The 22,004-nt window shown below is 35.9% G+C and overlaps 1 protein-coding gene across 3 annotated transcripts in view; it reads left to right on the plus strand.

Moving 5' to 3' along the window:
• Positions 1-3,777, plus strand: part of LOC149952500 (homeobox protein aristaless-like) — a 46,822-nt gene extending 43,045 nt beyond the window's left edge. For all 3 annotated transcript variants that reach the window (XM_090170179.1, XM_090170180.1, XM_090170181.1), the window contains exon 3: positions 2,489-3,777. In XM_090170179.1, coding sequence (XP_090026305.1) covers positions 2,489-3,547 — 1,059 coding nt within the window. In that variant the 3' untranslated portion in view covers positions 3,548-3,777. The remainder of the gene's footprint in view (positions 1-2,488) is intronic.
• Positions 3,778-22,004: the final 18,227 nt, after the last annotated feature.

Raw genomic sequence — 22,004 nt, forward strand, 5'->3', positions numbered from 1 at the left:
AGAAATTATCCCATTGAGTGTATTTCCACTTTGGTAGTGCTGTAAAATATCATATCTTCTAGAGCTCGTTTCGTGAATCTAAAACCACCTACCTCATTATTAGGAAATTGTATTTGAATAAATATCCAAACTATAATGAAAATAATCAATTTATAGCTCGGATATTGTTGTTTATATGTTAATTAAGGGTGCATTTTAAAAATAAACACTAACTATCTAACAATAAAGGTTTCAAGTGAGAAAACCTCTTCAGGGCGGGCACGCTTCCTCTAATAGAAGAATTGGGTGTTTCTATTATCGTTCTAGAGTAGCGCGATGAGCGGGAAAAGAGAGAAGCTATGGCGCACCCTACCAGAAAAGTAGGGTTCTACTCCCTTTAATGAAACGTTTGGTTAGAGTAATTGTCCACGTCTGAATATATTAGTTCAATTACTTTCATCACGATCACAACGAAACTTATATTTCCTTGGTTTTGTCGGAATTTCACCATTTTTAGTATCATTAATCTAGTTAACGCAACTGTATCTACCAAGAACTTTTTTCAATTGATAATAACAGAAACATATTTCGAATACTTGATAAATATACATGACTAATTTGCCAAATTTAGAATTTCAAAGATTTGCTTATGGTTCTACAACAGTGTTCTTCAACATTTTACCAAACGATAATCCTAATTAAATATATTTTTTGGCAAACCAAGCTCTATTAATGCAGTAGATAAAATACCTTTTTGATATTCCTTTGGCTTCTGTGTTATTTTTAATCGAATAAGGTGGTGCCTTGGGTATTAGCTCTATTTAAAAAAAAATGATATTTATTTTATTATCGCGAGATTTAATTGAGAATGGTGAAACGACTATTTTTTCAAATAATTGTTTTTACAAATTATTTAAATTTACAACCAAGAGGAAGTTTCAGACGAAAATGTGATAATGATAATTTTAATGAAGGATTAATGTCTTCGTTGTTCAACTCATGAAAATATCGTTTCTTTGGTATTGCATTTGCATGAGTCACGGGTAAACCTGATTCTTAAATATTAGGCCACCAAGATAACAAAAGCTGGCCAACAAAAGCCTAAACGCAACGCCGTTATAAAAATCCATTACACTTTTATATCGAAATAAAAACGTTCAATTCACTGTATGATAAATTGCTCTTCTAATTCCTCACTCAAGCGTTGACAGTTGGAAACTTCCAATCGAGAAATCCGCGTGCCGAGGGTGGGGTGTTGCCGCCTCGCGCACGCGCAGAAGCGGTTCAAATTTATAACAGCCACTTCTTAGTCGAACTATTTCGGCTTTATTGAAATAAAAAATAACTCGTATACAGATACGAAAAAAAATATTTCAACAATGAAAACCTCATTACCAGTACAATAGGGGCTAGAAATATAGATCTCGAGAACGGCCATGAGGCATCGCATTTTTCGGGTAATAACTATACCACACGCTGTTCTATTTAATACGCCGGGTAATTGGTTGCGAAGCGCGAGCGGTCAACGTCTCCCGACCATGGTTCCGGGGTGAATGATAGGGACCACGGCGCCCCCCACACGCTGACAAGCGAAGAGCGCTCTGACTGGCTGTCAGACGCTGCGGAATAATCTTCGAAAAGGACCTACTTAGACGCTTGATTGTTGACCTATCCCGGTTTTATAAAGTGGCCTTTATCCGGAATTTTCACTTACCAAGGAGGAGAGTGATAGGCAGCTTCGGAAGGTGGACGATACAATGGCTGTTGTGTAATTTAGAGACCGAGGCCCGAGTACCCGGTGATTAATCTCCATTTCTTCTCCATATAGTGGATTCAAAGGCTTATCTCACTTTTATCATAATAGAAAAATATGTTTTCCATAATAATAGGGACATCGTACTTCGAACCTTAATTGTTCCAATGTCCGATAGGGGTATTTCAACACTAATGGATTTCTTGATCTAATGGTTACATTTTGGAAATAAAACCCTATACCTTGACAAAATGTAAATTAACGAAACCTCAATCGCGTTTACGTTTGGGAAAAAAAGACTTCAAGGTGGGGTGGTGGAGTGGTTAGCACTTTCGCCTTGCAGCGAGAGAAGCCGGGTTCGATCCCAGCTTGTGGCACTGGGTGTAAACTCGGAACAACTCCTTCCGCGTTGACTTTGCAAGTTCTCTTCCCACTCGTTAAAGGGGTTTTTGCCCTAGGTTCTTAGGTTTCCCCTTGCCATAAAAACTTGTAGAGGTTAACGGTAATAGTTAGTGTAGGGAGCTGTTGGCTCGCGTGGCATGAAAGACTTGCCACCACCCTACTACGCAGTATAACCCGTCAAACTGGAATTATGGCTTTACAAGTCGCTTGATGACTTAGGCCTAACGTGGTGCCAAGGGTATTAACCTAGCTGATTATTATTATTTATAATTAAATTTAAACCAGGATAATATTTTGATTAAGTAAAATACTGCCAAAAGATGAACTAAATATTTGTATTTTTTGTCTTTGCAGGTATGGTTTCAAAACCGAAGGGCAAAATGGCGCAAGCAAGAAAAAGCCGCTGGTTCGCAGGCCCACCAGGGATACAACCCCTACTCGACGGGCGTGCCTCCCGGAGTGTCCATGTCCGCCACGGGTCAAACCGTGGTCATGCCGTCCGCCCCTCCTGGCGCCATCTCGGGGGCAGCCGCCGCAGCAGCAATGGCCGCCGCGGCAGCCGCCCACGCCGCGGGCTCACCATTGGGGCCCAGTCACCCTCAGCATCATCCGTTCAGTCCTCTACACGCCGCGTTCATGCGCAAGCAGTACGACCCCTTCATCATGTCCTCGATGGCCGCCGTGGCCCGAGGACTGCCCGGAAGCGCCTCTCATTACCTCCCACCCGGTCTCTTTCCTTCGAGTTACCATCATCATCTGGCGGCCGCGGCTGGACCTTACGCCGCGGCGCTTCGAGACTTGGGAGCGGGAGGCTATCCTCCAGCGGGGGCGGGTGGCTTCCTACCGCCACCTTTTCAAACGCCCTATCCTCCCACGTCGTTTCAAAACCTTCTGGTCAACTTGTCGGCGCATAACAGACCCAAACTAGGAGAAGTACAACGCGTGCCGCCCAACACGACACCGCCACCAGTACCGCGAGGCTCTATCTCACCAGCACCACCGGCTCTAATACCGGGGTACCCCTCGATACCACCCCGAATGGACAACAACACCAAACCAGCCAGTCCACCCAGTTCAACCGCGTTAAGTGGTAAACAAACGAGTACCTCACCACCACCCGTCACCACCTCCACCGCCGCCGCCCCTGGCGTTGTGGTGCTCCACGGGTCACCATCCAGGAGCAGGTCGTGCTCCTCAGAGTCGCCTCCCATTTCGGTGGCTGACCGCAAGAGCGTCAGTCCCGGTTCAACGAACGGGTCTTCAGCCAGCGGACACTCGGCGGGCCTGTTACCTCCGGGCAGTGTGGACGTTGACCGGCGAAGTTCCAGCATCGCGGCCTTGAGATTGAAAGCCAGAGAACACGAGATGAGAATCGAAATTATTCGAAAAACGAACGGCGAAGTGTCCAGTTAAATCAAAACATTCTTAAAAACAATTTACGTTAGAAACGACAAAAAAATCAAAACCCCAATCGACATTCCGTCCATTTACAAAATGTTATTAATTCTTAATTAAAGTGAACTACTATTTGAATTATATATACGAAACGATTAATTTCGATAAAGAATATTATGCAAATTTTTATACCGGTACGTGCAAAGGCGTAAAATTGTTTACGTTCTTATAAAATTGGAAATTCGTCCTTGAAAACATTAAACACCGTCGTATGCAACATAAAGCTCCATCTAGTGTTGAAATATGGAATCTATTGGCGATAAGCCAAAATCATGTATTTGCGGCTTAAGTTCAAACATTTGATAAGAATAACAAATCAATTTTATTTGACATAAATTGGTCATATTTTACAAATTGATCATGTTTCCCCTTTGGTATCTTAATCAAATTTAAATGGATAATTAATAGTCCAAATCACCTCTATGGAATTGAAATGTTTAATAAACCCTTATTAATTTTTAAACCAAGGTTTGTATTTACGAGTAATTAATACTGTTTAAAATATTGGCTTTAAAGGTTATTACGGATAAATTTGCATAATCTAACTATACAACTAGTTGGGAGAAAATCAATACACGAAAATTTATCACTCACAAATTGACGCACGATCAGAACTTAAAATTGTAAATAATATACTGTTTAACTATTTTACGATATAAATTAAAAAAATTGTACTTTAAAAAAAAAGGACGTTGGAAAATTATGGGCACTTATTTCGGTGCAATAGTAAGCCTCTTTATACTAACTTTATTTGTATTAAAGAAATATTACGTCATAAACTAGGCATTTATTACAAAAAATATGATATTTTACCCAAATAATATCTAGCCGTCCACGTGTGATGTAAATAGAATTCTAAACGCTACGCCTTAAAGCCTCGGAATCAAAATCAAAATAAAATCTTTTTTGGTGTTAATCGCTTAAAATCCGTCCAAATTATTTTGTTGAGGAAATTTATACGCGCCGGCTCGAGTGGACCTCGGCCTAGTTCTCTAATATTCATCATTCAAATATAATTTGTTCCTCGCGTATTTGTGTTCATATTTATTTTGTAATATAGGTTTAACGAATAAACCTTTGAAAAATGTAATCCTTTGTTTTCAAGTAATATTGGCCTACTTTTGCAGTTTCCATTTTCCAAGCATACATTTAAGTATTTCTTTGAACTTAAGGAGTTCAGTTTGAAATAAATACATAATTATTTATACTTATATCACTATATCAATGACCATATGTTGCAGTGCTAATTTAACAACATTTATAATTAAGGGGGTAATTCTGCCAAAATTTAGATGTCAAAAATAATTTTATCATTACTCAAAAATACTTCCAGATGGAAAATGTTTGGGTAGTTCTCATTTTTAGAACTATTAAAAATGCGGGAGAGCTACCCGTGTAATATTTGGTTTCTTTTCGCCTGTTCTCGGACTAAAAGTGTACTCTTTTTTTAACTTAAAACGTTTTATTCGCCTGTTCCGGGGATGATAATTACTACTCCGGCCCATAAACTATTCGCTTGTTCCGGAGTATTAGGCTACTCTTTTTACTCCTTCGGAAAACGAGGTGTCAAGAGAGTAAATCGGATTTTTTCGTCTGCTAGCCAGAATTTATATGCTGAAAAGGCCACAGGCATCCATTTTGGAAAAACGTTTTTACTCCAACTCCTATTCGCCAGCACAGAATCGGAATAAAATGACGTCATAGCCTTACTCTTCTTACCCTACTCCGAAATCCTGGAACAAGCGAAAATAAACCACAGAGTAATTCAATCCCTTCGCAAGACTTAAAACCAAATAAGGTAGCGAAACGCCAAAGCGTTGAACGCATTAATTTAAATTAAAAATTAATTTTTACTCAAGCCGAATGTTTATCAACATAGTCACTTTTAAACATAAATATTTATTATAAATAGAAATCAAAAATAGTCCTTAAAACTGTGTCAGAAATTTTTAGTATGGTCAGAAGTATATAACATAACCCTTACAAGAGAAGTGTTCTTTTACCTATTATGCTAATGATATTCGCTTGAAACATGAATTATGATCCGGTTCATTTTTCAAAACACGTTTGGAAAGAAAAATAGTGCGAGCTGAAGCCCTTCACATATTGATTTTATAATACTATTTCATAGGAAAAATATGGTTTATCAATAATCAAATAACCCTACGCAGTTAAGTTTTGACTCGGAAAATCTTGGCAGGAAATTAACTTCTGGTAGTGATTAGCTAATGATAAATTGCAATGACTATAATAGTTTTACACGAATCTAGATTCTATTAAAATGGCCTATTCTATAAAATCCGACCTAACTTTAGCTTTTTTTCGGTCTTTGTGTGGGCCGGACATATTATAATTTTTAAAGGAATTTCTCGACACTTTTAATCCGAAACCAAGCACAGGTTTGCCAGATAAATAATTTTAACTATCCGGCCAAATTTCACACCACTCACACTCTTAGCCGATTTTATACAACGGTCTATTTAAATTGTAAAATCTACTATCAGCATAAAACAACAGTAGTGTAAATACCGAAATTAAAGTGTGGTACTGATACTGAAACTAGAACCAAAAACAACAAATACACTCTTCATTCAAACATCAATTTAATAGCAATTACTAAACCATACTTACTTCCAAAAATAAAAAAGGGCAAAACATTGTACCTAAAGCAAAGAGAAATTCATTAGTACATACACTAAATGGCGCTAATTACCGTATAAAATGTCCGTAATTATCGCAATTAACGGCCGCTAATGATAAATACATCATAAAGGTCATAAAGCGATCGTATACTTCGTATCAATCAAAGAATATTAACGGCTGTAATTTCATTTTGACGCCCAATTAGCCAAATTAGATAATATAGCGAGCGTACGTCGTATTTTTCGCTAATCATTCGGGAGAGGGTCTAGTAGTTCCGCACTGGTTCGCTTTCTCATCCCCGCCAATACAAATTATCCGTCCAAATTAGTATCATCAGCACCTAACGTCTTAAAGAGCGGGACACAGACGGAGAAAATCGAGTCTCTCGGAGTAGAGCGAGTGTCCTAACCAATTATTAGTATTTCTCTCTCCATATTAAGTGGGATTTCGAGTCAAACTTAACGAGCCATACGTCCTAGTTTGGAAGCGCGCACACTGCACCCCCGTTAAGAGGTATTAACCACGCCACCAAGTATACCCCGAATCCCATTAGAAGCATTGGGAAAAGCCACTTGATTGGCGTAACCAGATTTTTCAATCGAAACGTATTTCCAAAAAGTCCTTTTTCGCAAATGACTATAATTTGTAGCTTTTCTAAGATCGTTGCAATTACAATTTTTTTATATCTTTCCCCGTCTTCGGAATAACCCGAGGGAGGTTTATTACCTTTCCTTAAGTAGCTGCTCTAGCCAAAAAAAATATGGCGCGCGAAGTAGTTAATTTTTTTGCCGCACACGGCGCTTCCGTCGCGGCCCAACGAGCATTTCTAGGTTCAGGACCACCACCGAGGCGACATTGGCGGCGACTTACGCGTATTACGGAGGGTGGGGGCACTATTTTTTATTTGCCGACCCCCCTTTTATCCTCCTTTTTCTAAATCGCAATGAGAAAATGGTTTTGAACATCGTCTTGGTGTGTTTTTCGCATTTATTCAAGCAGAACTATATCAGTTTCCAACATTGTTAGGCCTATCTCGTTTACGTCAACTTTTCATCAGTTTTTTTTTACCCGCTACCTTGTTTACAACGTTTTTGGGGAAATGTTTTCGACAAAAAATGGACGGGTAATTTCATTGGAATTTACAGGGAAATATAATTAAATATTGTACCGTTTTCTAGGTAAAGGGTCCTTAGGTTAGAATATTAAGAAAACTAAGTTGTGGAATGTTTATTTTTTGATTGACATCGTGACGATTGTTATATATAATTTAGTTCGATAAATGTAAAGAAAATTCAGTCTGTTGGGTCCCTTAAATCAGCTTCTCGGTAAAGCACGCTTATTTAAGAGTTCAACAGATTATTTTATGGGATTTCAAAGCGTTGTAGAAGCTAGAGTTGATGGGATAAAATTTAGACCCAAAATTAAGTCTTTTAAAACTAACTTGTAATATTACTTTCCTACACATATCTGAAGCAATAAAGTCTGCATTATATATTTAATTCTTAGTGCGAACAATAACTGCCTCAATTAGCAGTGATTGTAGGCGGTAATTTAGTAAAATGATGGGGTGACGACTTGGTCAGTTTTAAAAAATCTACTCATTTACGGGTTTATTTTTTTAAACAAACCATTGTATTCAGATAAATATCGATATATCAATATTTGTCATAATACCCCATTTATAATATTTTTATATTCTAAAACAAACTCTATTATCGTAGGTTACCTTAGCTATATACAAAACAAATAATTTCTGACTGTCGTTTTAGATTAAAGCTTTTTGTTTATGAAGGCGCAAACAGAGTAATGCGTCGTTACAAAACTCTATAATAGCAGTGTTTAGGCGATCATAAGTTGTTCAAAATGGTGGCGATTAGATTGTGACTAAAAAACATAATAAAAACATTATCATAGGTTGTAATTCGGCTCGAAAAAATATAACAAAAAATACGAAAACGCGTTAAAATGACACCCGTCATCAATGTAAGACCCTTTAATTTGCATATCCACATCATTCTCAAAGGGGGTCATTTCCTACGCCGCGTAAAGCGATTGTCTAAATCCATTTAAGTGTACAAAGTTTCCTCATGCGAATGACACGTCAGCATCCTAATAATTATCCAGGGGTCGTTTACGCCGAAAAAAAAACCGAGCAATTTTAATTGATATTAATTTCGCATCTTCTCAAAATCTCGACCAAGGTGGTCTTCTTTTTCGTCATTTTTATCCTCGCTTTAAATTTCATTAATATCAAATTATAGTCGTATGCCATTTAATAAAAGGAAATATCGAAAGAGATAGCTAGGAATATTACAGCGTGAAGACAAGGCGAGTACGCCATACCGTATACAGACTATACCCGGTAGCTCGCCTCGCGTTTCGCTGCCTATCGGGGCTAAATAGGCGTTTAATTCGCACCAACCTAAGCGAGCAGCCTCCAATATGCAATTATCCAATTCATCAAAAAAACATACTACGCAACGTATGTACCGCCCTCTCGCGCTCCTAATTAAAAACATGGAAAGGAATATCCATTACCAAACCCTATTTCTACCCCGCCTTCAACCCTCCCCAAGGTAAATTTCTTAATACTGGTGTCCTTTTCACAATGGCTAAAGGTTCCATTCGTACTTCTTCATTCTTATATTATTTGGATACTTCGTGATAGTGTTGTTAATTTTCCGGAAAAATAAAACGCGGAAAAATGTCCGGAAAATTTTCCGCAAATCGGAAAAATTAAAAATCGAAACATAAATTACATTTTAAGGGTTTTTAATTTTTTAACTTTTTATTGATATAAAATGTCTAATAACCGTAAACATACTACAAAACATTAATAGCGTTACATTGTTAATCAGTTTAAAGCTAGTCTAGAGGTTTAGTTTTACTTTTAGATTCGAAAAATGAGGCGAAAATGCCGCTTTATTTAAATTTGCAAACAATATTAGACTAATGACGGAATGAAAACTTTTTTTATTTTTTTCGGAAAAATACTGAAAATTTTCCGGAAAAAAGGCCTTGGTCATTTTCCGCGGAAAATTTTTCCGACTCACAACACTACTTTGTGATATTCCACTTTGAAAGGTTTGCAGTGTGAACAAATTCCTTTCCAACGGCAGTATACGAGTGACTGCGATCTTAAATTAGTAAATATTGATATTTTCCTATTAATAATATGGCCGGGCTATGTGTAAATTTAATTAATATTATCTCGTAATTGGTATTTAATGCGAGGTTCTTTAAAACTGAATTGATTGGATTAATCAGCGTATGATCGATCGTATTTAATTATAAGTTTAATCAGTTCTTTACGATAATTATAGAGTTAAAAATTGGAAAGAATTCTTTTTTGTCCCTTCGCCCTCTAGCGATGAAATTAAGTTAATGAAAATTATATGTTTTTTAATTATGGATGCGATATCAAACAATTCAACGGTTAAATTAATTGTTAGAGACTTGATTAACACCTGATAAATATTTGTCACTTAAGTTGCTTTATCTAATAAGTGGTTTTGACAACAAAGTAACACATAAATCTAAACTCACTTCGATTTTAGATACCCAGTTGTTCGTTGTTCCAGCATTCTACAAATACTTTTTTTTTTAAATATTTATCAATAAAATACGATTGAAACTTTGGCAGAAGTTGAAGCAATTAAATATACATTAAGTTGCACATCTTTGTTTTTCAATATCGTAATCAGATATTACGTAATTTTAAATGAAGGTAATATTAATTTCTCGAACCCGATTTTATTATTCCCAGTTTTACTCAGTTTGAATGCCTGTTTTGGTCAATAAAATCAAAACTACCGTCACAATATCGTTTGATATATAAATTTATCTCAAACTAGACCTTAAACCCTGCAGTTCAAGTCAGTTTTATGGCAGTTTTCACCAATAAAATTAACTCTACGGTCACAATACCGTTTGAAAAGGTTTTTTTGCGAGTTTTCTCAAACTACGGTTATACTAAACGTTTACGCCCAGTTTAAGTCGCGTTGAATGCCAGTTTGGAGTTCTAGTTCAAGAATCTAGCCACGAAAACTGGTTTCCAGCGATAGTTTAAGCCACGGCCAATCTAAACCTCCAAACGCAGTTTAAGTCGGTTTGAATGCTAATTTTGATCAATAAAATAGATAAACTAGACCTTAAAACTAGTAACTAGGGATAGCGTGACAACGGCATAAATTATAATAATGAAAACTGTCTTTCAAACCAACTTAAACTGGGTCTTAAAGGTCTAATGTAGAGCTACGGGAAACGGATAAATGAACCGCCTAAATCTCAATTAATCATAAATAAATCGATTAACTGTTTATTTATGAATATTATTCACGATTATAATACGATTTAATATGCAACAAATAAGTATTTATTCGGACAATTTTCGCATAAAAGAAATGAACGGAAAATTTCCTATCCGAAGGCCGAGGTATGGTCTAGTGTGACAGTAGCTTTGCAGTTTATTCTTTCGATATTATTCACAACTATTATGCGGTTTAATAAATAAAAAACAAGATTTTATTCGGATTATTTTCGGATATTTATTTAACAGAAATGAATGCTATCCGAACGCTACAGTCTAGTATGACGGTAGCTTTGCACAGAAGAATGTCAAGTATCCTAAATAAAATTATTTTCAGATGAATTCGGGGGGGGGGGGTTCTGATGGATCGGGAGGAGGGGCGTCAAGATGACGGATAGGTGGCGCTGGAAAATGAGCCGACGTGGCGGCCACCAGGGAGAGAGCCAGCGACGCTAAGTGATTGCATCTCTTGAGAGTAAAAGCGCGCCGCTCCCCCTGGCGACGAGACCGCTCATTAAAGAGTATCAATATGGAAATATGGAAGGACAAGATAACAAACCATATGCTGGAAAGCGAGTCGTGGAATCCCGAAACGGCCGCAACGGGTAAGTCGAGACGAAGACCATTCCGAACAAATATTCGGAAAATGTCCAAAGTCATTTTCTATCGTTGAAATTATTGGTAGTCTTGAACGGAAAAATTCGTAAGATAAGGCGTAACTTTCGTAAGAGACGTTTCTTATCTGATACCGCAAAGTTAACGGATCTGTTTTCACTTTGCCAGTGTTCATTAACCGCTGTTTATTTTAACATTACGTATAGAATGACCGATTGTTTGTCATTATTTTCATAATATTAAGCTAATTATGTAAAGTTAAATAGGTGGACTGTTTGAGGAACGCTTCTATATGGGTGCTTTGCAAATTAACTTCACCTTGGACACCAATTTTAAAATTGTATTGTACAATTACTTCTCCTAAAATTAAATTTATTGGCATGGATCTACCTTGAATTTATCTGAAAGTCGCCAAAAATCGCTTAAGAAGAAAATAGCGGTGCAATGATTAGAGATAAAACAATACACTGAAACAATTTCTTAATAATCCTGAAACCATTCTCGACAGCCGTGAACAATTTTCTCTAGAATTCTAATCGCATCTGGAGTCCATTTCTGTAAATCCTGAAGCCATATTTTAAAAACCTCAACTCATTTTGAACAATCTTGAAACCTACTGTTGACCACTCTGAAACCTTTTTCAACAATCCTGAACCTATCGCTGACAACCTCAACTCATTTTCAACAATCCTGAGCCCATTGTCGACAACGTTATTCGTAGATTGAACAATCCTAGATCCATTTTGAACAATCTTGAACCATTTTTGACAACCGTCAACTCATTTTGAACACTCCTCGGTCCATTTTCAACAATTTTGAACCCATTGTTATCAAGCCTGAGCTCGTTGGGAACAATCCTAGGCCCATTTTCAACAATCTTGAATCCATTGTTAACAAGCCTAAGCTCATTTTGAACTATCCTGAATCCATTGTTGACATCCATGAGCTCATTTAAAACAATCCTAATCCTATGGTTGACAACTCTAAATCCATTTTAAAACAATCCTGAGCCTATTGTTGACAACTCTAAACCCATTTTGAACAATCCCGAGCTTATTGTTGACAAGCTTCAGCTCATTTTGAACAATCCTGAGCCCATTTTGAACACTACTGACCCATTGATGACAACCCTCAGCTCATATTGAACAATTCTAAATACATTTTGAACAATCCTGAATCCATTCTTAACAAGCAGAACAACACCCGAACCCTATTTTGACAATCCGGCAAAAGAACATCTATCTTCTACGCAGGGTCCACCATTGCTACATCACTACATGAATGTTTCGGAAGAAAATAACATTACTACACAATTACGGGCCAACGAAGAAATTCAACATCTCCAGGATTAGCCCAAATCCAAGTCAAGTTCACAAGTCCACACGCAGCGTGTAGTAGAAGCATTTTCGAATTAACATTTGGGCCGAATCACGAGGAGGAAAAATTTAAATAGATATAAAACCGCGTGTATGTTATAAACACGATCTTTTGCTAAACGTCAAATCGTCTTTCAACAGAATTCCATCAAAAATGGGCTTTCTGGGAAGGCGCTTATTATAGGGGCGCTATAGCTCCAATCACGAAATGCCTCGACCAACTATTTTGACCCCCGAAAAAATGAGCAAGCAGAGCGGCTTTTTCGCTCTATCGGAACCGCGAAACGTTTTTGAACACGCTCGTCTTTTTCGAAGTCAATTTTCGACGAACTGTACAAGCAGCAACGTGTTTCTGGAGCTCCCCATTAACTCGATTAACAGCTCACTAACATAAAGGATACCCTCACTTCATCGCGATCTTCTCAAACAACCCCTCTCATCATCCTCGATTCCCATCTCACCCGACACTACCTTTAGACTTCCTCCGTAAGGCTAAGTCTTCGCTGTTCCGGTTGTCCTTAACTATCAGTTAAGCTGGACAATTTTCTGGCTCGAAAAAAAGTTATCCTTCAACTTTCGGGGCATGAAAAAACTTTGAAAATTTTCTTATATTTGGCTCTGGTCGTGTGGAGCTATCAAACTCAACGTAAAAATGTTGGGTTGCTTTTTTGGACAGGTTGATATCGAGGGTCTTTAGCATTTGCCAGCGTGTAATAGAGTACTGGATATTAACTAAAACAAGCTCTAATTGGCCAATTAGAAGGATTTTTTTATCCTTGTGTGGTCTTTTTAGATACGTATTTTCGTATTATTTAGTTTAATTAATAAACGAACCGAAAAGTATCATCGCGACTTTCATTAATGGGAATGATTCGAATTGCGTGTCGAGTTGTTTAATTGGCAAATATAGTTTCCCTGATCACTATTTAATCACTGGCATTATGCCGTTCGTATTAAATGCCAAATGGAATAGTTGACAGTTCAAACTGAGCTTTGAACTGGGAGATAGTCGAATTTGAACGGGCTTAGGAAATTAGCTATTCTTTATTTTTCATTCAAAAGCTGGTTTACAGTGTTATTAGGCAATAGACTTTCTCCAAATATAATTTAATGACTTCACGATAAATATCCTTCATAACGCGAGCAACATATCAGAGGTAAGTATGACACTGAACGATTTCGTTTACTGATAGTTTGTCTCGGAGTGATTGCGTCATCGGAAGTTCCGGAAGAGGAAGTGTGATGGCGATAAATACATCCTAAAACGTGTTTAGCTCTTAAATTCGACAATATCTTATTTTAGAAAAGAATTGAGTTTTTTAAAATAGTCATTTTCAATAATTATTTTGCTAAAGTAAAGGTTATTTTTACGGTTGAAGACAACGTTACCCGTAACTTCCAAAGACTAGTAACAGCTGGTGGAGAGTTTTCAGTCCTTCGCCACGTACGGATTTATATGGTCATTAGCGAAACAAGCTATCATTAAAAATATTATCGTCTTGAGACTGGAAAATTTGTTAAATTACTATATTACTTCCAATTTTGTTGACGTTTAAAAAAAATAGAAAATATAAATATAGCTGTAACAAAAATGTATTTTGAGGTTCTAAAAATAGGGTTTGGCTTGAAGTACTTCCGGTTCATATAGACAAGGCTTAAGTCATACCATTACCGGAAGTTAATCATACTTAAACTCTCTTAGACGAGTTGCCATTCCTCTTACATATTTTCTATAGTAGGAAAAAAAGCTAACATTCCTCTTTTATATATTCTACGACCAAAAGCCAAATAATCCTAACGAATCAATAAAGACAACAATGCGGTAAAACATTCAAAATAACCGGGTACACGTCCTTGTTTAAAAGCTACAAATAGATGTAAATGAGCATCTCCAGGTAAACTGTAGCCCCAGAGGCCAGATGCGAGGAAACTGGAGAGTTCGTGTAATTGAGTTGTATAACGGGGCAATTTGCTTAATTTATGCGCGCGGGTAGTTTCATTCTCAGAAAGAAAAAAAGATTAAAGATAAGAACGGCACTGTGGAGTTCCCCCCTCGTTGTATGGCCAGCGAAACAATAGGAAATTTAAAAGGTCATTTTGCTGCCTTGATGATGTGGGTGGTCCCAACTATTCAAATGAGAACAAAACGGCGCAACGGCTCTGTTCTTACACGGATCGACAAACAATCGGAATTGAATATCTCCGCTCATTTGGAGTTGGTCCAGCGTGTGTGTCATTATGGACAAACATCCTCCGCAATCTTTTAAGCGACCCGCGATTCGTATCACCATTCGCGTCAGGGAAATAAGAACCGCCATTTTTTCTTCAAATTCCATACGTTTTTATCGCCATCTTCTTTGAATAATTTCGACTAAATTCTTTCTAGGTTTGAATAAATTGTGTAAATGCCTTAAAACAATGTTTTTATTTATTCTTTTGGATAATTATTACGTTGAATCACTCCACGGACATCTAGATAGAAATACCCTTCGGTTCGAGAGAGGGGCTAGTATAACGTCACAGGCGTCTGTTTCAATCGCGTAGGATGACGTCACTTTTAGGGAACCAATCAGATACCACGATGGTTGGCGTTTTTTTAGAGGAAGGTGACGTTTTGTCTTTCCCCCCGCGCGAGACGGGGTAAAGGCGTTCAACGTGCCCGGCGATTGTCGCAACATAATCATTCTTCCTAAATATAAATAAATACATTCTTGATAATATAATGTTATTTAATAAATAATAATATAATATTATATGAAATTAAATGAAATGGAAAATGTGTTTATTGTGCTTTACAACAGTACAAGTTGTACCAACATGGTAATACACAGCCGAGTGTTATTTGCAGTGGAAAATGAGATGTCAGTATCATTTAGTTAGGGATAATGTTAAACAATTTTTAAAATAGAGGTATAATTACATGAAAAAATGTCAATTTGACTACTGTATTTGTTACATATTATTATTTAATAAACAATAATATAATATTATTTAATAAATAATAATATAATATTATTTAATAAATAATAATATAATATTATTTAATAAATAATAATATAATATTATTTAATAAATAATAATATAATATTATTTAATAAATAATAATATAATATTATTTAATAAATAATAATATAATATTATTTAATAAATAGTAATATAATATTATTTAATATATAATAATATAATATTATTTAATAAATTATAATATAATATTATATCATACTATAAATTACCTAATTCAGAGAGTTGAGGGAGTGCAAAAGAAAATTCGTGGAATATTTGCACACGTTATTCCTCCCCCAACAACCTTACGACTACATGCACTTACTAGGCTGCTTAGGCATGGAAACAATAAAATTTTACACCATAAAACGCGAATTTATCGTTGTGTGGCGGTTGATAAGACTTTCACATCTAATTGAATTAACTCCTTTTATCAATTTCCATGTACCAGGCAATAACAGTCGCAAACCTCTTACATTTAGTTTAACAAAGATTTTAAGCCCGATGCAAAGAATGCAACAAACCTGCAACCAATATACTGAATAATTAGACATTTTTAACTGTAAACGCTTGGATATACTGCGGTTACAATAACTTAGTACATTGTGTCGACCTATCGACTTGTATGTATGTATATAACTAATGTTTTAGAAATTTTTCACCCTCTTGCGTGTACACCCTTGTAGGTACATTTGTACTATTATTAATGGTAGACCGTTCTAACCTTACGCTATTATAATATAAACAAGAAAAGAGAGAGACACGAATATTATTGCGTAAGTAAGACTTTTTATTTTAAAAAACATTTAAAAACATTTAAAACCGTCCTGGCGAGTTAACCGTCATTTTATACAAATGAGGATGTTTTGCTAAGCGAAACGAAACTAGTAGGACCCATTGTAAATATCATCAATTGTTTTATTAAATATGCAAATATAACGAAGTCGTTTTTATTCCTCATAATATTATATATAAAAAAATTAATTGTATAATAAATTAAATATTCAGTAACACACTTTTCTGTAAACTATGAAGTATTTTAATATCATGGGACCCTAGAGTTGATATAACCAATAAAGTTCTTCTACGAAGTTACCTTCATAAAATCAGATATAAAAATCAGTACTGGTACCAAGCAAAGTTGTTTTTTTTTTGTTGCGGAGGGGAATTTTTGAAAGGGTCTAGAAAATGAGATAATAGAGGGTCTCAACACGAAGATTTGCTGTCAAGATGGCGACGTAGGGGTGCAAAGGGGGGCGGCAAATTTAACTCGTTAGTGTATAGAGCCAGTTTAAAGATTTATCACGATTCTGCAAAAGTTAAATTCCTTTATTCATTGAACGCGCAAAATAAAATCTTAAATATTGTTTTTCCCAAATTCTCAAATTCACGGAAAAAACCTAATAATAATAATAATAAAAATAAAGATGGAGCTAAAAGTACCGTTGTTTTGTGGTATTTATAAATTGTCTGACTGGGGAAGGGAATTTGGGAAAATATTCAGAATAATACAATAGTTTTCTTTGTGCCCCGATTGAAAAAAAAAGCCAAAATAAATAATATCAGCGCTCGAGCCCCCGAGATCGAAATCGGAAGGCAAACACTGAAATTGCTTGTTTTTAGTTTGACACCAGCCTAGCGTATAGATCGTGTAAAACTACTGTAGTCGCTATTGTCGTAGCCGCCGCCGTCGTCGCCGCCGCTACAGTCGCCGTTCACAGGGACAGTATATAAAATCCCAATAACGTCGCGTAATGGTAGGAAACCCCCTACCGTCAGAGAGATTGGTTGCAGGGGTGGAATAGACGTTGGTGGCCAAGTGGTAGTAGAGAAATATTGAAGTGCAAACCACCCACGCAGTAGACAGGAAAATACCAAGTTCTATGAATGTGGATTATTGTAATTTTTTCTCAAAAAAATAAATCAATAAAACAGCGCAAAATTTGAAAATTTCACAATTTTAATTCTATCCTTCTTTGGGGATATAAATAATTACCAAATGTACCTATGCACTTCGAATAAAATAGTGTGAAACTATTATTTGGCATACATCTTTGCCCACTTGCTTGTTGAAATTATAGGGATGGCGTATAAGAAATTCCGATTTTGGATCTACCTTATTTACATCCAGGTAGTCATATTTATCTAGTTTAAACAACGTTAAAGCCGTGTTTCAATCAAGCCAGAATGAAAACGGTTTCATTGTTGTACGACGAAGAGCAATTTTGCAAAATTTGAAACGCGTGGGATAAAATTATACGTCTTCGTATTGTACCTTTTTTTCCGCGGATTCAAAATTTTGTTTCAATCTATTGTATTTGCATAAAACCGGGTATTTTTATATTGTTGCCAACCAAACTTGAAGGTCGATATTATATTTATCAGAAGCATTTCATCTTTTCTTCGCAAGTTCTAAAATATTATTTTGTAATTGTGCACGATTTCAATTTGATACCAATTTGTGTGTTCCTTAGCCGATACATCACTGCCATTTCATTACATTCAAGTCGTAACAGGAGTGTCTTTTGAAATTGACCTTAAAGTAAAACATATCTCGGTGAAGGTCAAACGATTTCAACTTCTCCAACTGTAGTCGAAATTACTGTTAACGAAATAATAGTCCTTAATATATAATTATCGCCCTGAAGAAATATTAAATTAGAGTTAGGCTAAATATGTTGTCAAACACCAAAAACGGACCTGAAATTTAAAAAGGATTTAAAAAAATATTAATATAATAAAAATTTTAGTATCTAAAATTCAAATTTAAAGCAACCCGGTTATGAAACTATTTTCAACCATCGTCATTCCTAATAACATCCGCTATAACTTAAAAAAATAAAACCTGTGTTTATACAATTATTCACCGTAGACTAACGATTGGACCGAAAACTCTTCATTTTTCACAGTAAATCACAACGGTAATTTCTTTTCGCGAGCTCCAGGGCAAAGTCCATAAATTGTGAGATCGTTGCAGCCTCGTGGGTGCTCTCTTATTTAAAAATAGTGGATCTAAAACCACCCCATCTACTGAGCAGTAAATGAAATTACATGGATATTTATTAACGTTAAATTCCAATTACTTTATAAGTCTCAGCCAAGATAATATAGAACTCCGTACTCTAGATTCGAATTCAGAGAGCTTCCCGATTGACGGTTTTGTCCACTTTCGGCACGTGATCTCCGAAAAATCTGCCTCCATCGGTTGCTGTATGGCGTTATTAATAGTTGGTTACCATGGTGACTTTGTAGCTAATTTTTTCTGAGTTCCAGCAGGAAGTGGGTAATCGCTATTGACTACACGCGAGGGGTTATTTTGAATTATAAAGGCATTAAAAGTCTCTAGATGACTTGGGCCTAGGGGTAGTGCCTTGGCTATTAGCCTAAATGATTGTTATTATTTTTATATTATCTTTGGTCTCAGGTAGCATCCATTAAGATTATACAGGGTGTTTCAAAAGGTTATGCAAAAGTTTGAAGGAGTTGTAGGGGATGAGTTGAGAAGTATGCCTGTTTTTTCCCCCATTTATCTACGATGAATTAAAAGAGCGCCAGAGAGCTTCAAAGTGTGGCCTACTAGCCCCTGGAAGTAGGCTGCAATAAGTGCAAAACCAAGCAGCAGGGAAACGCGAACATTTAGGTTTGGGTTCGCGTGATATGTCAAAAAGGATTTTGTAAACAAATCGAGGTAACCAGCGTAAACAAGTAAACTTAAACAGTATTTAAAGTCCCTGCTGCTTGGTTTCCCGCTTGTTGCAACCTATTTCCAGGGGCTAGTAGGGCACACTTTGAAGCTCTCTGTCGCTCTTTTCACTCATCGTAGTAAAATGGAGGAAAAACAGGCATACTTCTCAACTCACCCCCTACAACTTCTTAAAATATTTGCATAATCTTTTGAAACACACTGTATAGCATTCTCTGAGCTTCGATGTCGTAGCTACATCCACGACATCGTTCGAACTTAAAACATATAAAAGTTGCGACTAGACAGATCCCTGTTCGGACCAAGAAAAAATGGAGTGGCAACTTCTAAAAGTAACCCTCTAATTATTTGCCTGTTAAAAGTAAGTTGAAAGTATACTCGTCGTGAAACGTCGGTTTCGCATCCCAATAACTGCTGGGGACGGTAGAGAAAATTCGAAGCAAACTCGAGCTCTCATCAGGCGAACGTCAACCGTTTCTGACACCCGGTAACGGCCTGGAGTTATTTTCTAATCAGGCGGGCGGCTGCAGCATTATCCCAACTGGCCCAATAAACATCTTCTTCCCCCCCATTGAGCCGCGCAAATTGTACCCTCGCCTTCTACCTTTTACCCGACTGTCATCTGAGATACGAGATACGAATTACAAAGGAAGAACACGAAGAAATATCTCGATAAACAAGCGCAGCGAGGAAGTACCATTGATGCACATATTTTGAGACGCATTTTTACAATGAACATATTTAGATACACCCCAACGGCCTGGGAGATATAATAATAATTCAATTCACACTTTGTTTATTCGGTATAAACAGATGTTGGTTACACTTTTAAAGTTTATACAGAGGTTAAGTTGGTTATATATTTTTTTATATTGTTACAAAAATAGCACAAAAGTATCACATATTTGTTTGTCATGTTTTACTTACGTTAAGTATTTAATTTTTTTAAAGTTAAAAGTTTAAACAAAAATGAGCGATTCGGTTATGTAGTAATGTCAATTTCTTTTAAGCGTGCCATTGTATTATTTTTAAAATTGTAAGGCTATTTTTTTAAATTATTAAAATTAAAAAGTTTCGAAAATAATAAGAATAATTTTCTTAAATTATTAAATTAATGATTTTTAAATTATTAAATTAATGATTTTTAAATTATTAAATTAATGATTTTTAAATTATTAAATTATTTTTTTTAAATTATATGATAACAAAAAATCACGTTATAATTTTTTTCATTTCAAATCATTTTATAAATTTTAAAAGCAGTTTATAAAATTGTTGATAGTTCATAAATTTTACGAGATTTTAAGATGCAGTTTATAAAATTTTTTTATAGTTTATAAATTTTAAGATGAAAATTTAAATTTTTAAGATTAAATTTTTAAACCTTAAAATTAAATTTTGTAAATGTTTTTTAAATTTTAGGATTAATTTTTTTAAATATAAAGATAACAAATTTCGTCAATTATTGCACCTCAAAATTGGTAACATTAACTCACTCCTCCATTTGTTACGATTGTGGAGATATGTCTATCGAACTTGACCAATAAAATGTCACCATATTACCAGCTCGGTTCTGACGAAAATACCACATCCCAATTTTCGATGTGCGACTTAAACTGAAACGCTGCTGTTAACCTTCAAACGAACATCAATAAATGACGCCTACGAAGCCACTAAAACCGAATTGATAAGACACGACGGCGTAACAAAGGACGACACCGAACTCCCCAATTCCAATAGTTTCCGATTGACTTCGTGATAGGGCGGATACACTGAAAATAAAGAACGATTCGTGTAAAGTCGAGAAAAGATTAGAAGCCCGGTTTTTTGGCTCTTTTTTTCGCAAGAGCTGGCAACTTTAAAATTCGTGTCTGTTGGAACAAAAGAGCGCTTGTAGACATCGATAAAGATAAATATCGCTTCGCACGGTCCGTGGTGTTAATGAGATACACGCAATTGCCCCCCCCCTCAACCATACACAGCGCAATTCCGTCAACCAATCTACAGATAACGGGGTGCTAGATTCGAAAGTTACTTGGCTTTTTTAAAAGCATCGATAGGCTAATAGGATTTTCATTGGTTTATCTTTTGTTTCAGATTTATATCCTTTAGTGACACGAAGTAAAACAACAATGTTTTTCATTCCCCTCACGTCAAAAAACGAAGATTATAAATTAAATAGAGCGAGAGCCAAATTCTATTATACGGCGTATAGGATACTCTGATTTCCGATAAATTATCGAAGGAATAAATCCAATTGTGACAGATCGAAAAGGTCGTAAGCGCCTAAGAGTTAAAAATCGTTACCACGTATTTTCTATACGTCACTAGAGAGAAAAAAACAGTTAGGATATTTTCGTTCTGACAATTGGGCTAAATAATTATACGGTAGTATTTCAAAGTCGAGTGCAATAACATCCTAAATTAGGCCCGTACGTGAAAAAAAAACGCCGTTGGTGGTCCTTTAAATTCAATTGTAATAATAGAAAAACTTCAAACACCTATAGCAAAAATACTTCTATTGAAGCTATAAAATCTAGAACTCCGCAATTAATTTCAACCAGTAAAATATTGCAAACTTCGACTTTCAGAAACCGTCGTTGTTTTTTTTTAAGCCACCTAAAATTTTTAATTAAATTTCCTGGTGATTCATCATTAAGCCCAGAAAAAACTCCTTATCTTACGTTAATTATAAGAAGTGAATAAAAAATGATAATATCGAATAATAATAATATTAAAATAAAAAAAGGTTAAAAAAATGTTAAT

Source organism: Leiobunum rupestre, chromosome 3 (assembly GCF_980474605.1).
Source record: "Leiobunum rupestre chromosome 3, qqLeiRupe1.1.hap1, whole genome shotgun sequence".
In the NCBI taxonomy this organism is placed as follows: domain Eukaryota; kingdom Metazoa; phylum Arthropoda; class Arachnida; order Opiliones; family Sclerosomatidae; genus Leiobunum; species Leiobunum rupestre.